This window comes from Portunus trituberculatus, chromosome 42 (genome assembly GCF_017591435.1).
Source record: "Portunus trituberculatus isolate SZX2019 chromosome 42, ASM1759143v1, whole genome shotgun sequence".
NCBI classification, from domain to species: Eukaryota; Metazoa; Arthropoda; class Malacostraca; order Decapoda; family Portunidae; genus Portunus; species Portunus trituberculatus.
The window spans coordinates 6253454-6275039 of record NC_059296.1 but is presented as its reverse complement, the minus strand read 5'-3'; the positions used below and the strand labels follow the sequence as shown (position 1 = coordinate 6275039).

General features: G+C 37.6%; 1 protein-coding gene across 5 annotated transcripts in view; it reads right to left on the bottom strand.

Annotated features, from left to right (window-relative positions):
* Positions 1–1728: 1728 nt before the first annotated feature.
* The window catches only part of LOC123517769 (YTH domain-containing protein 1-like), a 55829-nt gene continuing 35971 nt past the window's right edge, over positions 1729–21586 (bottom strand). Inside the window, exons 10-14 of one of the 5 annotated variants that reach the window (XM_045278202.1) lie at positions 10784–10887; positions 9798–9925; positions 9537–9620; positions 8012–8113; positions 1729–7614 (exon numbers count right to left, since the gene is read on the bottom strand). In XM_045278202.1, coding sequence (XP_045134137.1) covers positions 7525–7614; positions 8012–8113; positions 9537–9620; positions 9798–9925; positions 10784–10887 — 508 coding nt within the window. In that variant the 3' untranslated portion in view covers positions 1729–7524. Of the gene's footprint in view, positions 7615–8011; positions 8114–9536; positions 9621–9797; positions 9926–10783; positions 10888–12152; positions 13687–21586 lie in introns of those variants that run through there. The other 4 variants (XM_045278204.1, XM_045278203.1, XM_045278205.1 and 1 more) reach the window with 4 other exon arrangements.

Sequence of the window (21586 nt, the reverse complement as noted above, 5' to 3'; positions counted from 1 at the left end):
GATGGGGGGGCAGATGCCCAGGCCCCAACTGTTGGGAGTGGTGACAAGTAAGTACTGATGACGAGGTCGCTGTGCGACTGATACAGGATATCCTAGATGGGCCCTGGTGGCCCTTTGTTATCCTATTATTTATGTTATGTTATGTTAAGGTGCCCAGTGAGGTGCATCTCCTGGGCCTTGGACGTCTGTGTGTGGAGCGATACACGCCAGAACCAGACTTATGTCATCACTGCAGTCGCTGAGGACACAAGGAATGGCGCTGCCAGTCTGCCCCTCGCTGCAGGTACTGTGCTGGCCCCCATAAGTCAGCACAGTGCCTGGATAAGATCAAGGAGGGCACCAAAATCCCTCCTCGCTGCTGCAATTGGGGGGTGACCACAACGCCCACTCCACCCTCTGCATTGTCAGGCCTCGGCCCCAAACGGAGCCTGCCACGGATGAGGTGAGTCGGCCCAGGCTTGTGTTCCGCCAGGCCCCACCTCCCAGGGCTGAGTTTCTTAGAGGGTTCCGGAACGCCCCGGGTCGCCCGGACCCCTAAGAAACGCGGGTTGGGCCGCCCGGGCTGCCAGTCCGGAACCTTTTGGGCCGCCCATTGGGCGCCGTGGTACAGTGGAACTATGCACGCTTTGAGGTCTGAGGGGTCTCCAAGCGCACGGGTTCGAATCCTGTCCACGATCCGAGTGTAGGTTGGGCTTCCTCACTCAGGGTAACGGTTTCCTAGCGGGTGGGCTTTGAGATAGGAGTTACCCCAAAAAGTATCCCCTTTAGGCTATAAATTCCCGTGAAAAGCCCACATGGTATAAATGAATAGAAAAAAAAAAGTTAATGAAGAAAAAGTTGAGGGAGGCGTCAAGACATTTTGGGTCGTCAATGAGAGAGCAGTCCAACCTGGGGACATTTCTGGTCCCCTCCCCAGAAGGGGATTCTGAGGCTGGATTTGGAGTTGCGTTTTCTTTATTTTGAATTCTAAGTGAAGGGTGTGTGTGTGGTAAGTGCATGTAGTTTTATGAGAAGTAAGAGAGTTGTCTTTAGCGGGCAGCCTGTGACTTTAAGATTATTTTTTTTATGTTATGGTCAATAGCATCTGTAGGCATACTTGAAGAGTATATGTGGGAAGTGCTGTTAAGCTTCTGCCCATTAGTGGCGCAGGTAATTTTATTTATAGTGGTACCCATATTAGTGCCCATATCACCACCCAAATACATCTTTGGTGTAAGCACCTAGAACTTGAGCATCATGATGACATGTAGATAACTTTAAACCACTCGACAAATGGCATAGCTTCTAAGTGGTATGTGGTGGGGATTCGAACCTACTCGTTTGTCTACCCAATCCCATGTTCACCACCTTATCCACTACGCCACTGCCACCTTGAGTTGTGAGACACAAAGGGAAACGTTCAGCAAGATCACAACTAGCTTTAATGGAAAGTTCACAACACCTCCTGAACTTGTGCTATTAGACCTCGCTGGGAGTAAATTAATTCACAGTTAAAGGGCATGATGCACGTGGCTGGTCATGGAATGAATCAATGATAGGCAATAATAAGTCTCCAGCACCAGCCTATCTTTCCATGCCATTGGCATCTAAAACAGCTACATGTATTACCTAACAATAAGTCCTAAGTCCTATGTACCACAGTGAATTTGCTAGTCCTTATTGTAAGAACTGATGAGTTAAGTTTTCTCCAGACTAATTTGTCACAATGAAGGTTTCTAGAATTGCAACTTTTCTTATAACAATTTTTTTATTGGCAAATCATCATGTACAGCCAGATATACAATTAAAGATTATTTTATAATTTTCAGCAGAAATGTTACAGAAATACAAAATTGCTATGCCCACAATAATTTCATTGTTCTTTGAGGAATCAAAGATAAGCTTTTTGGTAACAATAGTGTACAACAATGATGATAAAATGACAATTACTTGCTACAAATTACAACTTCTGATGTGTTTAGCAGGTAAATGGGGAATTATAAAAAATGTACTGATGTCCCTGCTATTTTTTTTATTTATTTTTTTTTTTCATAATTACTAGTATGTAACTTATGCAGCAGTGAAGATAAGCTAAGAGACAAAAAAAGTATATGTTGCCCCTATATGTTATGCCTATGCATTTGGTGATATCATATCAGACTTTTCTTCTTTTCTTTTAAATAGAACCTTACATCAGATGTGACAGATTGCCATAACAAAATGTTGCAATCTTTTTACAAATTTCAAACATGAGAGGAATGTAAAAGAACAAGGGTATTTTCAAGAACTCTCAAAGTTCAAAGACATCATTAATATCCTATTAAACAAAGACAGGAACACTAAATAAAATTGAAAGCAACATTTCAAACCATTGCATTCCAACTAATTTACTTTTGTGGTATAGATTTTATAATCTTAAAGAAAACCACAAAGTAAAAAACGCTACACATGTTAGGTAAAGGTTCAAAGACTAGATCAAAGTGACAACTGAAATGAGAACTACTTCTGAAGATAAGCAATGATACTGTCCATCAGAGACTTATTTTCTTTCTCTCAAGGACTTTATACATTTTCTTTTACATTTATATATTCAAATGATAAAAGTACTCAAAATTGAGAAGAGAGAAAACAAGAACCCAGAAATACATAAACTTTTATAGCTCAGTAAAAGATAATTTTCTCCTTGGTTCATACACTGGTAAAACAATCCTCACAAGCTAATATGGCTTGCTGGGCACTAGTTGGGATAAGATCTTAAACAGTTTTGGTGTAGTCTTACTGAACGGCCTTAATGCAAACTACAATACAAAACGTGTCTAGGCACCCAAGTGAGATTAAGATGTAGAACTCATGATGGGGTTTGAAGGAAATACATATTCAGGTAAAAACCCAATGACCACTGTCTCATATTGATCTGTGTATCTCCATTGTGAACAGGATGGAACAACAAACGTGATAAGCCTGAAAGGCTATTTATTATAAAATACAAGCTGATTAATATTACAAAAATCACCATTAAAATATATCAACTACCCTTCATGGAGATCTACATCTCTTTTTATCTATTTATTTTATTATTTTTTTTATGAATGGCATATATAAAAAATTGGAATATATTTCTATGATACAAAGCAACACTTCAGTATTCAAGATATGAAATGCCTGAAATCAACTTAAATATGAACACCACTTTACAATACAGTTGCCTTATTTAAGGGATATAAAAATAGGGTAATGACAATCAAAGGGAACATGTATGAAAATAAAAAATATATATGCTTTTGATGGCATAAAATAGCCTTGAAGCATCTATTTACAAACATTTGCAGACTTATTTTACATTACTGTTGTATTAAAGTATTGCCTTTGTAATACACTGATAATGAGAAAATAATACAGTCAATGATAACTTGCAGGGATTATATCACTGCATTAAAAAGATATGAGTATAAAACACAAATGCAAATGAGCCCACCTTTGTATCTAAGACTAACTGTGAACTCTATACTCTAACTCATTCGTCAGAGGTAAGAAGAAGTGAGGTAGCTGTCCAAAATACCGTTTGGAAGCATTTTATATTCTTCAAATGTTGTTTATCCATTTTCATAAACAAATTCTTAAATATGTTTGAAGAACACACAGATTTCCATAGAAACACAAATGATCACACTATCACCCCGGTGCTAAAAATAGCATTGCCACCAGTAACTTCAAATGCACTGTCTTGTTGAGGAAGCATTGACAATGTATTCAAGATCCATGAAATCCTGTTCATATTTTTCATTAATGAGATGGACTTTGATATTTTCTAAAGAAAATATAAGCTATACTATAAATATGTTTCATAATTCTACATAAATAAAATATGTAATATTCAGAGGGATAAAGAAAAAAAATACCATTATATCTGATCTAAAAGGATACTTGCAATGGGCACTACCCAACTCAAAGAAATTTCAACTAACAAATGACATGCTTCTCTCTCTCATGATAATAATGGTAAACAATCTATCTTCATGCTAGACTAACAGCTCCACAAAGAAGGGAATGATGGACAAAAAGCCTTCCCAACACACACACACACACACACACACACACACACACACACACACACACACACACACACACATGCACACTTACCTCCCAAATATAAAACATATTTGCATATTCCATAATAAATGTTACTTTTGTTTATATGCCAATACAAGTGGATAATAATAATAAATTAATTATAAATAATAATTAAAAATAACAAATAATAGAGAATTTCATTCTTTTGAATGAAATTAAAGAATTAATTGAAATGTGTAGTGTAAATAGCATCTTGAAAACATCATACAAAATAGTGTGTGTGTGTGTGTGTGTATTACAGAGTTCTAGCAGGGCTCATAGTGAGCTGCCTCCACACCTAATTTTATCCAACTTTTCCTTAAATTTGTGCACACTTTCTGCTGTTATGATCTCATCATTCAAGCTGTTCTAGATGTCCACCGTCCTATGTGGAAAACTTAACTTTTTAATCCTTCTCAAACAATGACTCTTCCTGATCTTCCATGTGTTCTCTTGTCCATATCTCCATCTTCAGTCAGTGATCCCCAGTCTTGTCTATCTATTTCTTCCATACTGTTCACTATCTTGTACATCGTTATTAGATCTCCTCTTTCCCCGTCTATCCGTAAAAGTTGGCAGTTCTATTTTCTTTAGTCCATATTCATAGAGAAGGTCCTTTATTTCTGGAATCATCTTTGTGGCTATCCTTTGGATTCTTTCTAGTTTCCTGATGTCTTTTTGCATGTGTGGTGACCACACCACTGCAGCATATTCAAGTCTAGGCCTTATAATTGTGGTTATGATCTTTTCATCATACCCTTGTCCATGAAGTTAAATGCCACCCCAACATTTGCTAGTCTCTTATATGTTGAAGCAAATAACCCATTTGTGGGCCTTTTTGGGGTCAAGATGTCTTGTATAATCATTCTCAGGTCCTTCTCTTACATTATAACCTCTTCTCCCATTTAGTACTCCCACGTGGGCCTTCCCTTACTTTTATCCATTTCCATCACATGACATTTTTTGGCATTAAATTCTAATTTCCACTACTGGCTCCATTCCCAGGTATTATTGATATCTCTCTGCAATTCCATATAATCTTCATTGTTCCTTATTACTCTCAAGAGTTTTGGATCATCAGCAAACAAATTCATGCAGCTACTCAGGTTCTCCTGTATATCGTTAATATATATATTTGAAACATTATTAGTGCCAGCACTGACCTCTGTGGTATGCCACCAGTTACTGAGCTCCAACTTGATAGTGTTTCTTATTACTGTCCTCATTTCTCTTTTTGTTAAGTAGTCCTTCATCCACTTTTGTTAAGATACCTCCCTGTACTCCTAGATGTTCAATTTTCCATAAGATTCTTCAATGTGGTACTCTGTAAAAGCCTTTTTAATATCTATATACACTGTGTCCACTCTTCCATCTCTCACTTGTACCTCATCTGTTACCCGTGTATAGAACCTTAGTAGATTTGTTATACATGATTTTCCTTTCCTAAATCTAAATTGGGAACTATTTATGAATTCACTTTCCTTCAGATAATCCAGGCATTTTCTAAATTGGGAACTATTTATGATTTCACTTTCCTTCAGATAATCCAGGCATTTTCTTTGATCACAATTTCACAGAGCTTTCCCACAACACTAGTGTGTGTGTGTGTGTGTGTGTTCATCAATGACATGTAATTGTTGCAGAATCACCAGAGAGAGAGAGAGAGAGAGAGAGAGAGAGAGAGAGAGAGAGAGAGAGAGAGAGAGAGAGAGAGAGAGAAAGAGAGAGAGAGAGAGAGTGTTCACCTGAAACATATCTATGTTGTGCCATTACAGTTTTCATTACCTAAAAGCATGACTCAATATGTGCCATTTTTATTTAGAGGGCAAGTTTCTGGGTATATTTAAGAACACTAAAGGACAATAAGATAGTTACATATAAAATTAATAAAACAATATCTTAAATGAAGCTTACTTTAGCAAATTATTGGTACAGATGCTAGCAAGAGCAAATTTTGGTTGGTTTGATTATTATATATGGTAAATTGTATAAGTACACGTGACTGCAAACACACACACACACACACACAGGAATATAAGAATTGCATTTGTGTACTTGGATGTAGTAGTGATGAGGAAACTGATTGTAATGATAATTCGTCCAAAACTCGAATATGCAGCTGTGATGTGGTCACCAAGTCTGAACAAACATGTCAAGAAATTGGAAAGGATACAAAGAGCAGCAACAGAGATGATCCCAACCATGAAACATATGATAAGAGACAAGGAAAGCTAAACCTTCCAACTCTGGAACAAAGAAGGAAGAGAGACTTAGCAGCAATATATAGACAAATGGAAAGACTGAAAAACCTAGACAGCAATGAAACTGAGGCATGGGATACACAAGACACAGAAAGAAGCTAAAAAAATAAATTTGTAGAAGAGATGTTAAAAAGAATAGTTTTCTGCAGAGTAGTTGATACATAGAACTGTCTAAACAAGGATGTGATGCAAGAAAAAAATATTCATAATTTTAAGGCCAACTTAGATCATCATAGACTTACAGGCAGGACAGTATGAGCATAGCTACATTACCGCATGACATAACTAGATAATCACTACTAGCCAGCAAGAGGAAGGTACAGCAAGGCAGCCAAAGATGGAGGCAATTCAAGAATATGGTGACAGCCAGTTCAGTAGAGGAGTGACTCTTCTTCCTTCGAGGCTACTATGATGGAAGGATGGACAATGGAGGAATGGCAGGAAACTAAGCAAGAGGAAAATTATTCAACCTCCAGCAATGATGAGTAATCGCAAGCTTCACAACCAAACTTCCTCACAAGTTGTCGAGCTCTTACAAATCTTGTGAATCTTATCACCACAAAGACTAAGAGGAAGCTGGAGACACTATACATCAGTGCTTTTATATAGAAAAGTTAAGAAATTTTATTTGAAGGAAAAGAGAAGTCAGGGACTCAGGGGAGCAGCACCATGCTACGTTGGAAGCACTCGTAATGAAGAAATAGGCTACATTTGTGATACAGAAAGTGATACTTCGAGGTATCCCTGGAGAAATGCTTGAGGTTACGGAAGAGAAAACCAGAGTGTGTTGCAACAGTAGAAAATGGTGTGGAAGATGTACACCATCATGGTAAACTTGAGGGAAAGGTAGTCATTTTCCTCCCTTGAATTGGCTGTGTAACCATATTCTTGAATTGCCTCCATACCAGCAACCCCTATATGTCTTCCTTCTGCTTGCTAGTTATGATTATTTAGTTGTGTCATACTGCAAAGGAGCTATGTTCGTACTGTCCTGCTGCTGTATCTACTGTAATCTAACAACCTTGATATTATGAATGGTTGCGTGGCACTGCATTCAAATACGTATATACCTCAAACTCACATTTTTGATACTGTATCTCCAATAAATGGAGATCCTATAACTGTCAATCTAACATATCAATTTACAAATGGTTAGGAAACCACACTTTACTGCTTATCTACGTTCTCTATATCTTCGTTCTCGACTTCTGTCTCTTCTTTCTCTGGTCCTTTGTAAGAACTCATCTACACTGCGGTCATATGGCTGGAAATAAAAATATTTGTCAATTATGAATAATGTTATTCTTTTCAGTCACAGATATACAAATAGATATAACATACCTATAAATCAAGATCAATGATAAACCTATAGTAGTCTATTCAGAAAAAAGAATTTCAATAAGAACTTCAGTTGGCAGCTTTATTAATAAACACACTGATCCACTGAGCTTGAAAAACTCAACCTCTCGAAAAAATATTCATATTTTACATTTATGGATGAATCAATGTTGGTTAAACTAAAGGTATACTTGACTATACATCATTAATTGGTTCCAGAGATCATGAGTTACATAAAAACAACTAAGTAAAACATAAACACACTATGAATGTCCACTTCTAATGTTCAATGGACCTTAAAAATAAATTCATCAACCACTTACATCACTTGATGGTCGTTTTTCAGAGCGGGATCGGGAGGTCGGGTAGTCTGGTAGTGGTGGTCCATCATAATATCGTGGAGGACCAATAGGATCAAAAGGTGGCTGGAAAGTAACAAAATTTCACATAAGAAATAAAATATATAATCATTTGGAGTGAAAAGCCTTAGGAAAGAAAGATCCAGGTGCATGAGGGGCATCTTATGGATAATACGTGTACAATGTACGTAAAAAATATTGAGGTGTAATGTGGTGCTCATATCTGTGACTGAAATCAATCATAGAGTCCTTTGAAGATAACTTTAAAACACAGGAAAATAATGCAAGAAATACAAAGTAATATAAAACTGGAATGGAATGAATCAGCGGACACTCTTCCAGTAACAGTTTTTCTTTTCACTTCATCTTTACATGTAATTCAGCACATGTTCTGCAGATCCCTCATCTCTACTACATTTTATCCTCTCCTTTTTTTATTATCTGTGTTTCTGTGTGTGTAATTCACCTACTGTCATCAGTTATTCCCATATAGCTCTTTGGGTAGGACTGAGATCACACACACACCACACACCATGATAGCAAGGTTGCAATCCCTCTCTTTGCTCTCCTCTCTCAGTGCCTTACCCAACATATCATACCTGCTAGAGGTATTGGGTAGATTTTGGTGCCTAGTGGGTGGTGCTGCTACCAGCTAAACAAGACTGACACGATAGTCTTGTCCTGCGGCTAGCAGCTTTGTTTACATTATGACATTATGGAAGACCCTTCAGGAACATATCCCTCGCATAAATTGAGAAATATCTGTAATTATTACTATACTCATAAAAGTTTTGGATTTAACTTCTTCACATGATGACGTGTATTTTGTGTCATTTGGGCGCTCATAACGTACCCAATGATGCACATATTGCGTCATGGCTGCTTTTGGCTATGATGGTATGTTTTCTCTCCCGGATAATGTACGAGATCTCTAAGAATGTAGGTTGTATATGATATGATGGCATACTTGACTTTCATCATAATCATGAAGGTGTATGAATCTCTTATATCAGGATAAGTAATGATGTGCCATGCTGGAAATAATCATTTATTTTTATTTATTTATTTCTTTGGTACCAATAGATTAGCTTACCATAAAAAAATAATGTTTTCTCTCTAAAAGTTGTGTGTGTTTATTTCTTATTGTATGTACCTATTATAAAACAACACTTACCATCATCATTATTTCCATATATATATATATATATATATATATATATATATATATATATATATATATAGAGAGAGAGAGAGAGAGAGAGAGAGAGAGAGAGAGAGAGAGAGAGAGAGAGAGAGAGAGAGAGAGAGAGAGAGAGAGAGAGAGAGAGAGAGAGAGAGAGAGAGAGAGAGAGTTGCCTCTGAGTCAGGTATCTCCCCACCCCCACTCAGCCTGGATGTGGCGCCAAGAGCATTTTTCTGTTGCCAGGAGTGAAGAAGTTAAAATTCTCTAATGTGAAAAATAAACTAGAAAAAGAGAAAAAGTACATACTGGTGGAGGGAATGCCATTGGTGGTAAGTTACTTGGTGCACGTGTGTGGAAGTCTCTCATCTCTCGCATAAAATCCTGGTAGGTCTGTAAGAAAATGTTTATACAGTTGTAAATTCCTGCATATGCATATATGTTATGTAAAAGAAAAAAAAAAATCTACATCTACCTATTTGTCTTAAGAATAAAGGATATCACTGTAAGTCAACTATATTAAGTATATTTTCAGCATATTCTCTCAATTAATAACACAGGTTTTCCTACCTCTATAACACTCACCAACTTGTGACTGCTGGTGCCATTATAGGAAGAGCCTTCACGACGAGGAACGCTCCTATACACAGGAGACCGTTCTCTCATGCGTTCCCGAGGATATGCAGGCACTGCAAGAACTGTTTCCTCATGTTTTGTTGTTTGTTATTTTAAGAAAGCCTAGATTTATCAACATACTTTGAGTGCACAAAAATCACAATGAAGTTCATATAGTAGGTGACTGCAATTTGAATAAAAACAAAAACAGCTAAATAATAGAAACTTAAAATGACCATATAATACATAAATGGGAGGCAAATCATTTGTATTCATAGACTGATATTTAAAAATATTTCATTCAACTTATTTCTTACTCAATAATTATGAATTTTACTTTAACTTTATTCCTATCAAATCAAGTAAAACAGATCAAGTAATATACTATGATATGAGTTCATACAGATATTTAAAACTAATTTGCTAATGTATCATTTTCCTACTGATCCAAACTGATTAATTAAAAAACAAAACCACAAGATCTAAATTGTTAAGACCATCTAAATGCAGATGCAAACTGTGTAAAAATTTGCTGCACTGTACCTAAACCACTGTATTTCTATACAGTAATGCAACTCTTACTTAACACCATCTACAATATAGGGAAAGAGAACAATATATATTTGCCAACATATTCCTCAGACTCTATGGCAATACAATTTCTGCATCAACATTTCTGGAACTACCAAAAGGAGAGGATGTGTGCATAGAAAGCTTGTGCAATACAAATCATCAAAATAAGGAAAATATGTATTCTAACTTGATATCTGTTCAATGGCAATGTCTGACAACCACTCATTCCTAAGTTGCTTTTTTATTTTTCACTTTGCAAGCATTTCACAGTATCTAATACTATCATATATTGAAACATTGAAGCAATAAGTTATCTCATAATTATGAAAAGTATACTATACAGCTAGTCATTCATATCATTATCTTACTTGGTTTTTCAGTTCTGCCTCTGAAACTTGGCGGTCCCCTCAGGCGCTTCATACGTGGTCCTAGGTCTTCTCCCTCAAACCGTCTACGCCGTCCAGCTCCACGGCTGTCAGGAAAAATGTCTGTTACTTATTTGCGAACTTTTAATTATACAAACAGAGGTTAATACAAAATTAATTACCGAGTTCGTCATGCTATACATAGATTACCCTTATAAAGAAGTGGGCTCCCCTGTCAGCAACCAATCTGCAAATATCACAACATAACATGAAAACAAACATTATTCTTGAAGATAAATTTGGTCTTAATTTTTAAAAGTAATCCTTATCTTCTTCCTCTTATCCACAGTGCTTTCCTGAGGTGTGTGAGTGAAGATGTTTGATAGTCCAGTGGCTTTATTTCAATGACTATCAGTTTCTCAAATGAGTTGTGATCTGATCTGATGCTCTGCAAGATCTGTCAATCGTATTTACTTTGCTTTCTTAAAGGAAACTCGACCCTTTCTTGCCCTGTGGGGTAAGAGCATTCATGAATAAAAAACAGTACATGTATTCACTGAAGTATGTGATAATGTGATTCTGTGATATCTACATATAAATGTTACACTACCTACTGTTAGTATATTTTAGCAAAAATAATATACACTGACTTCACACCCACATCCATTACTGTACTGGTCTCATACTATCAAAGATGTTGGGTGCTTGGGTCTTCTCAATGAAGTGCCCATTGTGGTAACTTGTACCTTTTACTCTGTAATCCTGAATGTGGGCTTATCCAGTTATCAGTCCATTTTTCAGATCAATGAGCAAATGCAAGCTCATTCATTATTAGTCTTGTGTGGCTTTTCGTAGGTAAGTATAACAGTAGCTTCTGGTTCCAAAGCTGAATGGACTCCTGAGACACATTTAACAGTAGTGCAGAATACATTTTCTTCAGTTCTTCTTCGGTGATTCCCCCCCCCCTCATAAGTATCAGTGACCTTGAATCCTTTCCTGGGGCAATCAGACTGGTTTCCTAGAAGAGATCTTACAGTTTAGGGATAGAACTGGCAACCACCTTAAATTAAAGCACCTGATAAAAAAGGATGTCTTAAAATTTACTTTGAAGGTACTTTGTCTGTTAGGAAGCGAACAGTGGTCTTCATATCTGACAACTACTTGAGTAGCATAATGGAAAGTATGGAGAGAAAAATTATGAAAGGTACTTGGAGGGGCATCACACATCAACTGAAGAGTAATGTTCGAACACTGGAGATTATTTCCACTGTTCAATGACTTCAATCCACACTCCTTGCACAACTCTCATGATCCAGATTTCATGCAAAGCCACACTGTAGCAACTGACACCTTGGGAAAACAAGCAAGCAGAAAGAATTGTAGCCAATATATTTATAACTTCTCCATGATGTTACCTTCTCTTTTCTTCACATTAACTGCAAATGCTTTACTAAGTAATTTTGAGATCTAATACATAACCACATAACATAATTTTCTTTGCATTCAACTTAAGACCTACTTTATAACCTTTATATAATTGCAGCATCATCTGCTTCAAGTTATATACAGATTCACTCATAACAACACAAACACAGCAACTGATGGTTGATTGTACCCCATTCCTTTGATTAAGCACAAAGTCACAGATATGAGCACTATAAAATGTGAAATAACAAAATTTGCTTACTGAGGCCTGGATCGTCTGCCTATAAACTCATTCTTCTGAAGATTGGATGCAGGATTAGATGGTCAACCTTTATCCACAAATGGAGACTAGAATGACCTGTAGAGATTCTTGCTGCTTCTTAGTCCTCAGAGCACTCACAAAGGCCGGGATGATGGCAGCATGTGCATTATCTTTAGCCATTTGAAGTCAAAATAGCCAGGTTCCAGCACGAGTGACATTCAAGATCTCAAATTCATGACTTATGAATTTTGACTACTTGGCCACTTCTTATCCACAACTGCCCAATGACATTCTTCTAATTAGCAGCAATAATGAGTAAGTATATAAACTTTAAAAGACATCTTTCATGTTTAATCACCACACTATTAATAAAAATAAATCAAATGACAAATTTTATACTTTTATGAGCATATCCCCCATGTTGAAAGACTTATTTAATGACACTGCATTATTTTTCAAATTTTATTTCATTGCTATATCTTAAGTATTACTCACAACAATTTATCTCTACTGCAGAGTTCTACATAAAGTTCCTACAGAATGTATTCAATTAGGGCAAGTACTTACTTCCAAATTCAGACATTATTCTTGAACTTCATTGCATTATTGGTTCTTTTACACTACTATCCATAAACTTTTCAGCAATCTCATTTCGACAGATTTGCATGAAGTAAAAATGTGGCATTTTGGTTTAATATACTCCATTTTTTAGAAACTTTGTTTCATCTACTGTATGTACAACCAAAATGAGCACTTCACTTATAACTAAATTGTGAAGGTTACAAATCTATAACCAAAGAATGGAGTAAATATCCTTTTCACAAAGATGACCTGCTTTAATTCGTTGTGAAACCTAAAAATATATATCCATTTAAGAATGGAAAGAATATTTTTTTACTCTGATAAATGGCTATTTTTTCACCCATCCTTTGAAACTGATATTGCCTCATGTAGATCATTTCTATATCATTCTTTGACTTGTCTATTTATGGCTACATTGACAATAATTATCTACATACTAACTCCATACCACCATACAGCCATGCACATCATTCATACTCTTAGCCTTGTCAGCCCCTGGTGAAAAGGCTAACAGCCATGGTGTTAACATCCCCTTTCCCTTCCTCACCCGTATGGCTAGAATGGGTGAGAACAACCCCATCCCTTTCCATGCCTGGAGTTCATTATTAATGTTGGTAGTCGTTTCAAACCAACAATTCTGAGAAATAAGAATAATGAATGCATTATTCACTTACCATTTCACTAATATACATTATACCATGTAAAATTGCAAAACTGATGATTTACAAATATTTAACAAATGATAAATTACATATATTGGTGACAGTGCTGGTATGAGTTGCCAGTTATCACACACACACACACACACACACACACACACACACACACACACACACACACACACACACACACACACACACACACACACACACCGGTAACTCAGTGGTTAGAGTGCTGGCTTCACAAGCCAGATGACCGGGGTTCGATTCCCCGGCCGGGTGGAGATATTTGGGTGTGTCTCCTTTGACGTGTAGCCCCTGTTCACCTAGCAGTGAGTAGGTACGGGATGTAAATCGAGGAGTTGTGACCTTGTTGTCCCGGTGTGTGGTGTGTGCCTGGTCTCAGACCTATCCCAAGATCGGAAATAATGAGCTCTGAGCTCGTTCCGTAGGGTAACGTCTGGCTGTCTCGTCAGAGACTGCAGCAGATCAAACAGTGAATTACACACACACACACACCGCGTAGTGTAGTGGTTAACACGCTCGACTCACAATCGAGAGGCCCGGGTTCGAGTCCCGGTAAGCGGCGAGGCAAATGGGCAAGCCTCTTAATGTGTGGCTCTTGTTCACCTAGCAGTAAATAGGTACGGGATGTAACTCGAGGGGTTGTGGCCTTGCTTTCCCGGTGTGTGGAATGTGTTGTGGTCTCAGTCCTACCCGAAGATTGGTCTATGAGCTCTGAGCTTGCTCCGTAATGGGGAAGACTGGCTGGGTGACCAGCAGACGACCGAGGTGAATTACACACACACACACACACTGGATCCAATTTGGGAAATAGTTACAAGTTCAATAAATGAAGGGAAAGTTCCACTTGAACGGAAGAGAGCCAATGTAATACCGATATTTAAAGGACGAAAGGCAACTGAACCACTAAACTACAGACCAGTCTCACTTACAAGTGTCTTGGGGGAAGTTGTGAAATAATTATCAAAGAAAAATGGGTTAAATTTCTAATAGAGGAGAAAGCGTATCGAACAGACAATTTGGGTTCAGGACAGGGCGGTCATGTGTATCAAACTTATTAAGCTTCTACTCAAGAGTTATTGCAGGACTTGAAAACAGAGATGGATGGGTAGACACAGTATAATTGGATATTAAAAAGGCTTTTGATAAAGTTCCTCATGGATGACTACTTTGGAAACTAGAGAACATAGGAGGACTGCAAGGAACTTTGCTCGAATGGACAAGAGATTATTTGAAGGATAGGGAAATGAGAACTGTGATCAGAGATACATACTCATCTTGGGGTAAAGTAACTAGCGGAGTGCCACAAGGGTCAGTGTTAGGCCCCATTATGTTTCAGATTTATGTAAATGACATTCACATTGGGATAAACAGTTATATAAATTTATTTGCTGATGATGCAAAGTTGCTAAGAGTTATCAAAACCAGAGAGGACTGTCTGCTGTTGCAGGAAGATATAAACAAGATCTATGAATGGAGCAGGAAGTGGAAATTGGAGTTTAATGCCAAGAAATGTCACATAATGGAACTAGGAAAGAGTAAGAGAAGACCAGTATGGAACTATTTGATGGGAGAGGAACAAATAATGAAGACTAAAGAGGAAAAAGATCTTGGAGTGATCATACAAGAAAATCTGAGCCCTGATAAACACATAAGCAAGATATTTGGACTATCATATAAAATGTTGACTAATATAAGAGTGGCATTTCATTACATGGATAAAGATATGATGAAAAAATCATCACAAGCATGATACGCCCAAGGCTGGAATATGCAGCAGTGGTATGGTCTCTGAGCTCTCAAAAGGATATAAGAAAATTGGAAAGGATACAGAAGATTGCTACAAAGATGGTGCCAGAATTAAAGGACCTCACATATGAAGAACGACTGAAGGAAATGGGACTGCCAACCTTACAAGATAGAAGAGAACGTGGGGACCTAATAACAATGTATAAGATAGTAAATGATATTGAAAAGATAGACAAAGAAGACCTGGTGCTGTTGACAGAAGAAGATGGAAGGACAAGAGGACATGAAAAGATCAGGATGAGGCAGTGTGTGAAGGATATTGGAAAATACAGTTTTCCACACAGAACGGTGGAAAAATGGAATGCTTTAGATAATAAAGTTGTTACAGCACATAATGACCATAACTTTAGGGAAAAATTAGATAAATGGAGATATGGAGACAGGACACTAGGAGTCCCACTCAAACCCTGTACAATACAACTAAGTAAATACACACACACACACACACAAGCACCGCGTAGTGTAGTGGTTAGCACGCTTGACTCACAATCGAGAGGGCAGGGTTCGAATCCCGGTAAGTGGCGAGACAAATGGGCAAGTCTCTTAATGTGTGGCCCCTGTTCACCTAGCAGTAAATAGGTATGGGATGTATCTCGAGGGGTTGTGGCCTCGCTTTCCCGGTGTGTGGAGTGTGTTGTGGTCTCAGTCTTACCCGAAGATTGGTCTATGAGCTCTGAGCTCGCTCCGTAATGGGGAAGACTGGCTGGGTGACCAGTAGGCGACCGAGGTGAAACACACACACACACACACACACTGCATTTCTATACACCACTGTCTAATGTTTCCCAGGTGTTTGCAGACAAAGACAAAAGATGAGAGAGAGAGAGAGAGAGAGAGAGAGAGAGAGAGAGAGAGAGAGAGAGAGAGAGAGAGAGAGAGAGAGAGAGAGAGAGAGAGAGAGAGAGAGAGAGAGAGAGAGAGAGAGAGAGAGAGAGACTTGTAAATACTAAAGAAAATACAGTAAACTCTGTTAATCCGACAAGCAGGGGACCAGGAGTGTCGCATTATTGGGATGTAATCCTGAAAACACATATACATAAGTAACATAGTAAGAAATAAAAAATGAAAGCAGGATATGATATGGGTTGTTTTATTACACAAATACTTCTCCATTCATGTCAACTGCACTTTGATTCTTCAATTGTTTCTCATCACTGACACTAGTAGCCCGTGTGCCGTATGCATGTTCATTATTATCCATTCCAGAGTCTAGGTCTTTCAACCCTCAGGACCAAGAATGAGGGTGTGTTCCAAATTTGCCCCAGAAGCTTTTGAAACATTATAGAGCACTCCAAAGTGCACTACAATGGAGTTACAATGTCACTCATGGCCCACACCGGAGAAGTGATATGCTTACCCTACATGGGGACGGGGAGAATGTTGTAAGCAAACCACATACAGGATTCTGCAACCTGTGTTCTTCTTTCTCTTTTTTTTCTTGCCTACTTAATACTTAATTTCTTCAATGAATTTAATGTCTAAAGCAGGAGTTCTCAATCTAGGGTTTGCGAACCACCAGGGGTTCACAAGAAAATTTCCAGGGGTACTTAAATGGCTGATTTAATAATACATCCTTTGCAGAATACCTTTGCCTATTGAGTTAGTGTCAGTCACTAAATTAACATTCTGTTCGATGTCAAATTACTGGGGGTTCAGGTAGATGTCCTATAACTCAGAGGGTTCTTAACGAGAAAAAGGTTGAGAATCCCTGGTCTAAAGCATCTATTGCAAAGTAGTCAACAAGCTCTTCTGTGATCAAAAGAGCAGCCAATCTCCTGTGGGCAGCCATTTTTGTATGTTCCACCTGATTGGCTGTCCTCAGTGAAGGGGTTGGCAGAATGCCATGGATGAATGTCTTGTGGAATGCACACTTGATAATCATCCCTGCATATATTCTAGATGAATGCTTGAACTACTACATCCTGGTAACCACCAAGCAGCGCGCTGGTGATTCTGAGACACTGGTATTCACCAACCGCACTCTACCAATTCTGCACAGAACTTGTTCTACCAACTGGTGAATACCAGTCTCTTTATATATCTTCCCAATTTTAAAAAAATATCTACTAGTCTTTCATTTACCACCTCCTATGAATTCATGTGCTCTGTTTCTGACACCCCATGCCACACGCTGCCTTGTCTCGTATGTGCTTTAAAATGTATGCTCTTATTATGATTCTTGACAAGTTTTTTATACTGTACAGGCAACCTCCACTTAACGAAGGGGTTACTTTCCTAAAAAACCCTTCGTTAAATGAATTTTCATTAAGCAAACCAATTATAACAAGTTTTACTCCTGACTTGAGCCTACACTGAGAGTAAACAAAGCGAGAGTGCATCATAGTACAGTAAAAGGTTTAATGAAAGTAAAAATTATGAAGTTAAACATTTAAGCAGCTTAATTTAAGACTAAGTCATTATAATGTACACTATAGTCTGACCGAGCTTAATTTACGGCTATGGGGGGGCGAGGGGAACTCTACAGTGCTGCCACGTTTCCAAAAAATGCGATGTGAAATGGAAGTTATTGGTGTACAAGGCATCGCAAATACCATCAATTCAGATGTATAAAATTTCGACTTGTGTATATAGATGGCTGAATCAACAGTAACCATCATATGCATAAGAAACTATATAGTACCATACAAACATGGCATACATATTCAACAGTGTTGCTGATATCAACTGTAGTAACTTATAATGGTACTTAGCGTATGTTTAGGGTGTGTAATAATATCAGCGTTACAGATATAAGATAATGAGCATGGAAAAAAGAAATAATCTATTATCCAAAGTTTAAAAAAAAAAAAGTCTTGTGAGTGGCGGCAATACTGATGAACCCAGCCTGGCCAGGCCGAATAGCCTCACCTTGTAGTACCAGATGTTGCTATAATTATAAGATAAAATGCTCACATTTACTGGCTTTTACAGTAATTTCAAGGGTGAGGCATAATCGCATTCATAATTTGTAAGCCAAGCTAATGTGTAGTTTCTATTTTTACAAAATAGTAGGTATATGCCAATACCTAAGTGAAAAAAAAGAAAAGCATTTTTCACTTGTGAGCGGCAACTCTTCCACACCCAGCTGGTGGCCTTGACACATTGTGGTGGCAACGTGACTGACCTCGTGCCACTTACTATATATATATATATATATATATATATATATATATATATATATATATATATATATATATATATATATATATATATATATATATATATATATATATATATATATATATATATATATATATATATATATATATATATATATATATATATATATATATATATATATATATATATATATATATATATATATATATATATATATATACTCTCTGCTTACCTTTATTCTATAGATAGAGAGAGAGAGAGAGAGAGAGAGAGAGAGAGAGAGAGAGAGAGAGAGAGAGAGAGAGAGAGAGAGAGAGAGAGAGAGAGATTAACAGAACAGTAGTGAAAACGTGGCAACACTGTACAGAGACACTCGCCCCCCCATGGCCGTAAATTAAGGCTGGTCAGACTATAATGTATGTATGTTGATCTTAAATTCATGAAGGGAGGGAGAGTGGAGTGGGAAATACGCTAACTGGCAACCTGTGAAATGTGGTATAGTGGAACCATGTGTGCTTTGGGGTCCGAGGGGTCTCCAAGCGCATGGGTTCGAATGCTGTCCACGGTCCGAGTGTAGGTTGGGCTTCCTCACTCGGGGCAATAGTTTCCTAGTGGGTTAGCTTTGAGATAGGAGGTACCCCAAAAAGTATCTCCTTTAGCCCATAAATTCCCATGAAAAGCCCACATGGTAAAAGAAAAGGGTGCATCATTGTACCGCATACAAAACTTATGTACATTTCCACAAGGCTTTCCATTTTATCCATTGCAGAGTCACGAGTTCAGGGGGTTCTTTTAGCTTGCAAGGAAGATATGATCTCACCAGCCTTCTTAATAGAGTCTGCTGACTTGAAAATGGTACACAATAGATAGCAATGCTATTAGTTTTCTCACCTCTCTCTTATCTGTGAATAATATCCAGCTTCATTTCAAGAATAAGAGACTTCCTGGTCTTCTTAGCAATGCTAGGCGACATTGCAAGACATTTTGGTGGCATGTAGAGCGAGGCAAGACAAGCTGTTGCTGATGCTGTTATTGTTTTGAACTAGGGGAGTCAGTGGTGCGTGTTTTGTGCACGAGAGGCGTTGATGTATTCAAAAGCCTGTCGACTTGTGTGATACAGCGGGGCTTTCAAACTTGGAAAAAATTACCTGGATAAAATTTTGTTAAGGCGAGTTTGGTGTTTGTTAAACGAGCAGATGGTAGTAAAAGGAGACGTTCATTGTAGCAAAATTTTGTTGTGTGAACCTTCATAAAGCAGGGGTTGCCTGTATTATTTCTTCATTTTCATACTAATAAATGGTATAAAAACTAGACAGAGAGGTCCTGGTGTCAATTTGAATTATTACCATAAGTTTTTCATTTCACCTATTGCACAGTGATAGATGCACCAATTAGGAGTGATAGTGGAAGGCTGAGTGTACTTTACTACTATATACATGCATATCGTTTGACATTATGTAAATTATGTTCCAATAAATAATGTAAGAAAATAGGCTTCTAGAGTAGTTTAACACGATACACACACAGCACTTACTATCATGTTCAAATTGCAGATCACATCATTCAAACCCTTTCTCATGGTTATATCATGTGACTCAATAATAAATTACAAGTACTTGATTTACACGATAGATGCATTCCAAGAGGCATCACGTATATCAAAATTCGCGTAAAACAAACATGTAATTCTCATAAGAAACAATAGATAATAGGAGGGATGTGAGATGTGGTACAAAAAAATTTGTACAAAATACTCTATTTATTTGGCTAAATTAACATGTTTTTTTTTTATCATTTACCATTCTAAATACTAGAAGTGTATTTAAAGTAAAGGGAAAAGCAAGAAATAATAAGAGAAAACAACAAAACAAAGAATACATAAACAAAACACTCACTGCGTCACTGCCTTCACCACTCACACCAGTCAGTCACCATCTTCCTCTGAGCTTTACCACTTTATCAAAAATCCACTTATCAAAAATAACCCCACATGCAGAAGATGAAGGACGTTTTGGGGCCATCTTGGTGAATTATAGGCAGATTGAAGAGATTCCGTCTGTACTCAGTGCTGGCAGACTGCAAATGAGGCACAAGAACAGCAGAGCTCCCACCTATCGGCCAGCTGCAGAACTCTCTGGCGTCCTGTTTGAAATTGCGTTTGGCGCTCAGTTTGAAAATGCGGTTGGACTAAATCGGGTATAAGCAAACCAATTGCGCAAATTAAATTAACTATAATATTTTTTCGGTTGCGTTATAATAAAAATGCGTAAATCAAACACGCGTAAATCGAGTTACCTGTACTTGAAAAAGTAAAAAAAAAATTTCTAGATTTCCTTGCTCTCGTCTTTCCTTGATCCTGCACTGACTCATTTGGTATTGCATATAATAGCATGCTGGTTTTCAGTGCAAAATGGTGCATACACATTTGTATCTCTTTTGTTCAGCTGTTTTTCATGATGCATTACAAAGTCATTCAACATTATTTAATTCAGGCCCACATGTTAACAACAACTTGGTTGTCCAGTTCCTAACAGAACCCCCTTTTTTGCATAATTCAGTTGACTGCACATTTCAACACCATGCAAATTCAGAGCTGCTGCTCAGCTCTACTGTCTTCAGTCAACATGTCAACATACCATACACTTATTCACCCCAATACCTGTTTAAGGTATTTGACAAGTTGAAATTATGTTAGATTAGTGTCCTCAAGGGATGTCCATGGGCAAAGCCAAGTATTAGGTTATGTTAGATAATGTTAGGTTAGGTTAGATTTGAAACCTTCAGGGGAGGAGTCTATGAAGGGATAGCAGAGAGTTGGATTAGGCTGGTTAGCTTTGTTTACATAGGATAGCTTTGAGATTTCCCTTTTTCAAATTATGTTCACTCTCATCATTAGACATTTCATGAAGCCTCAACATACAATCA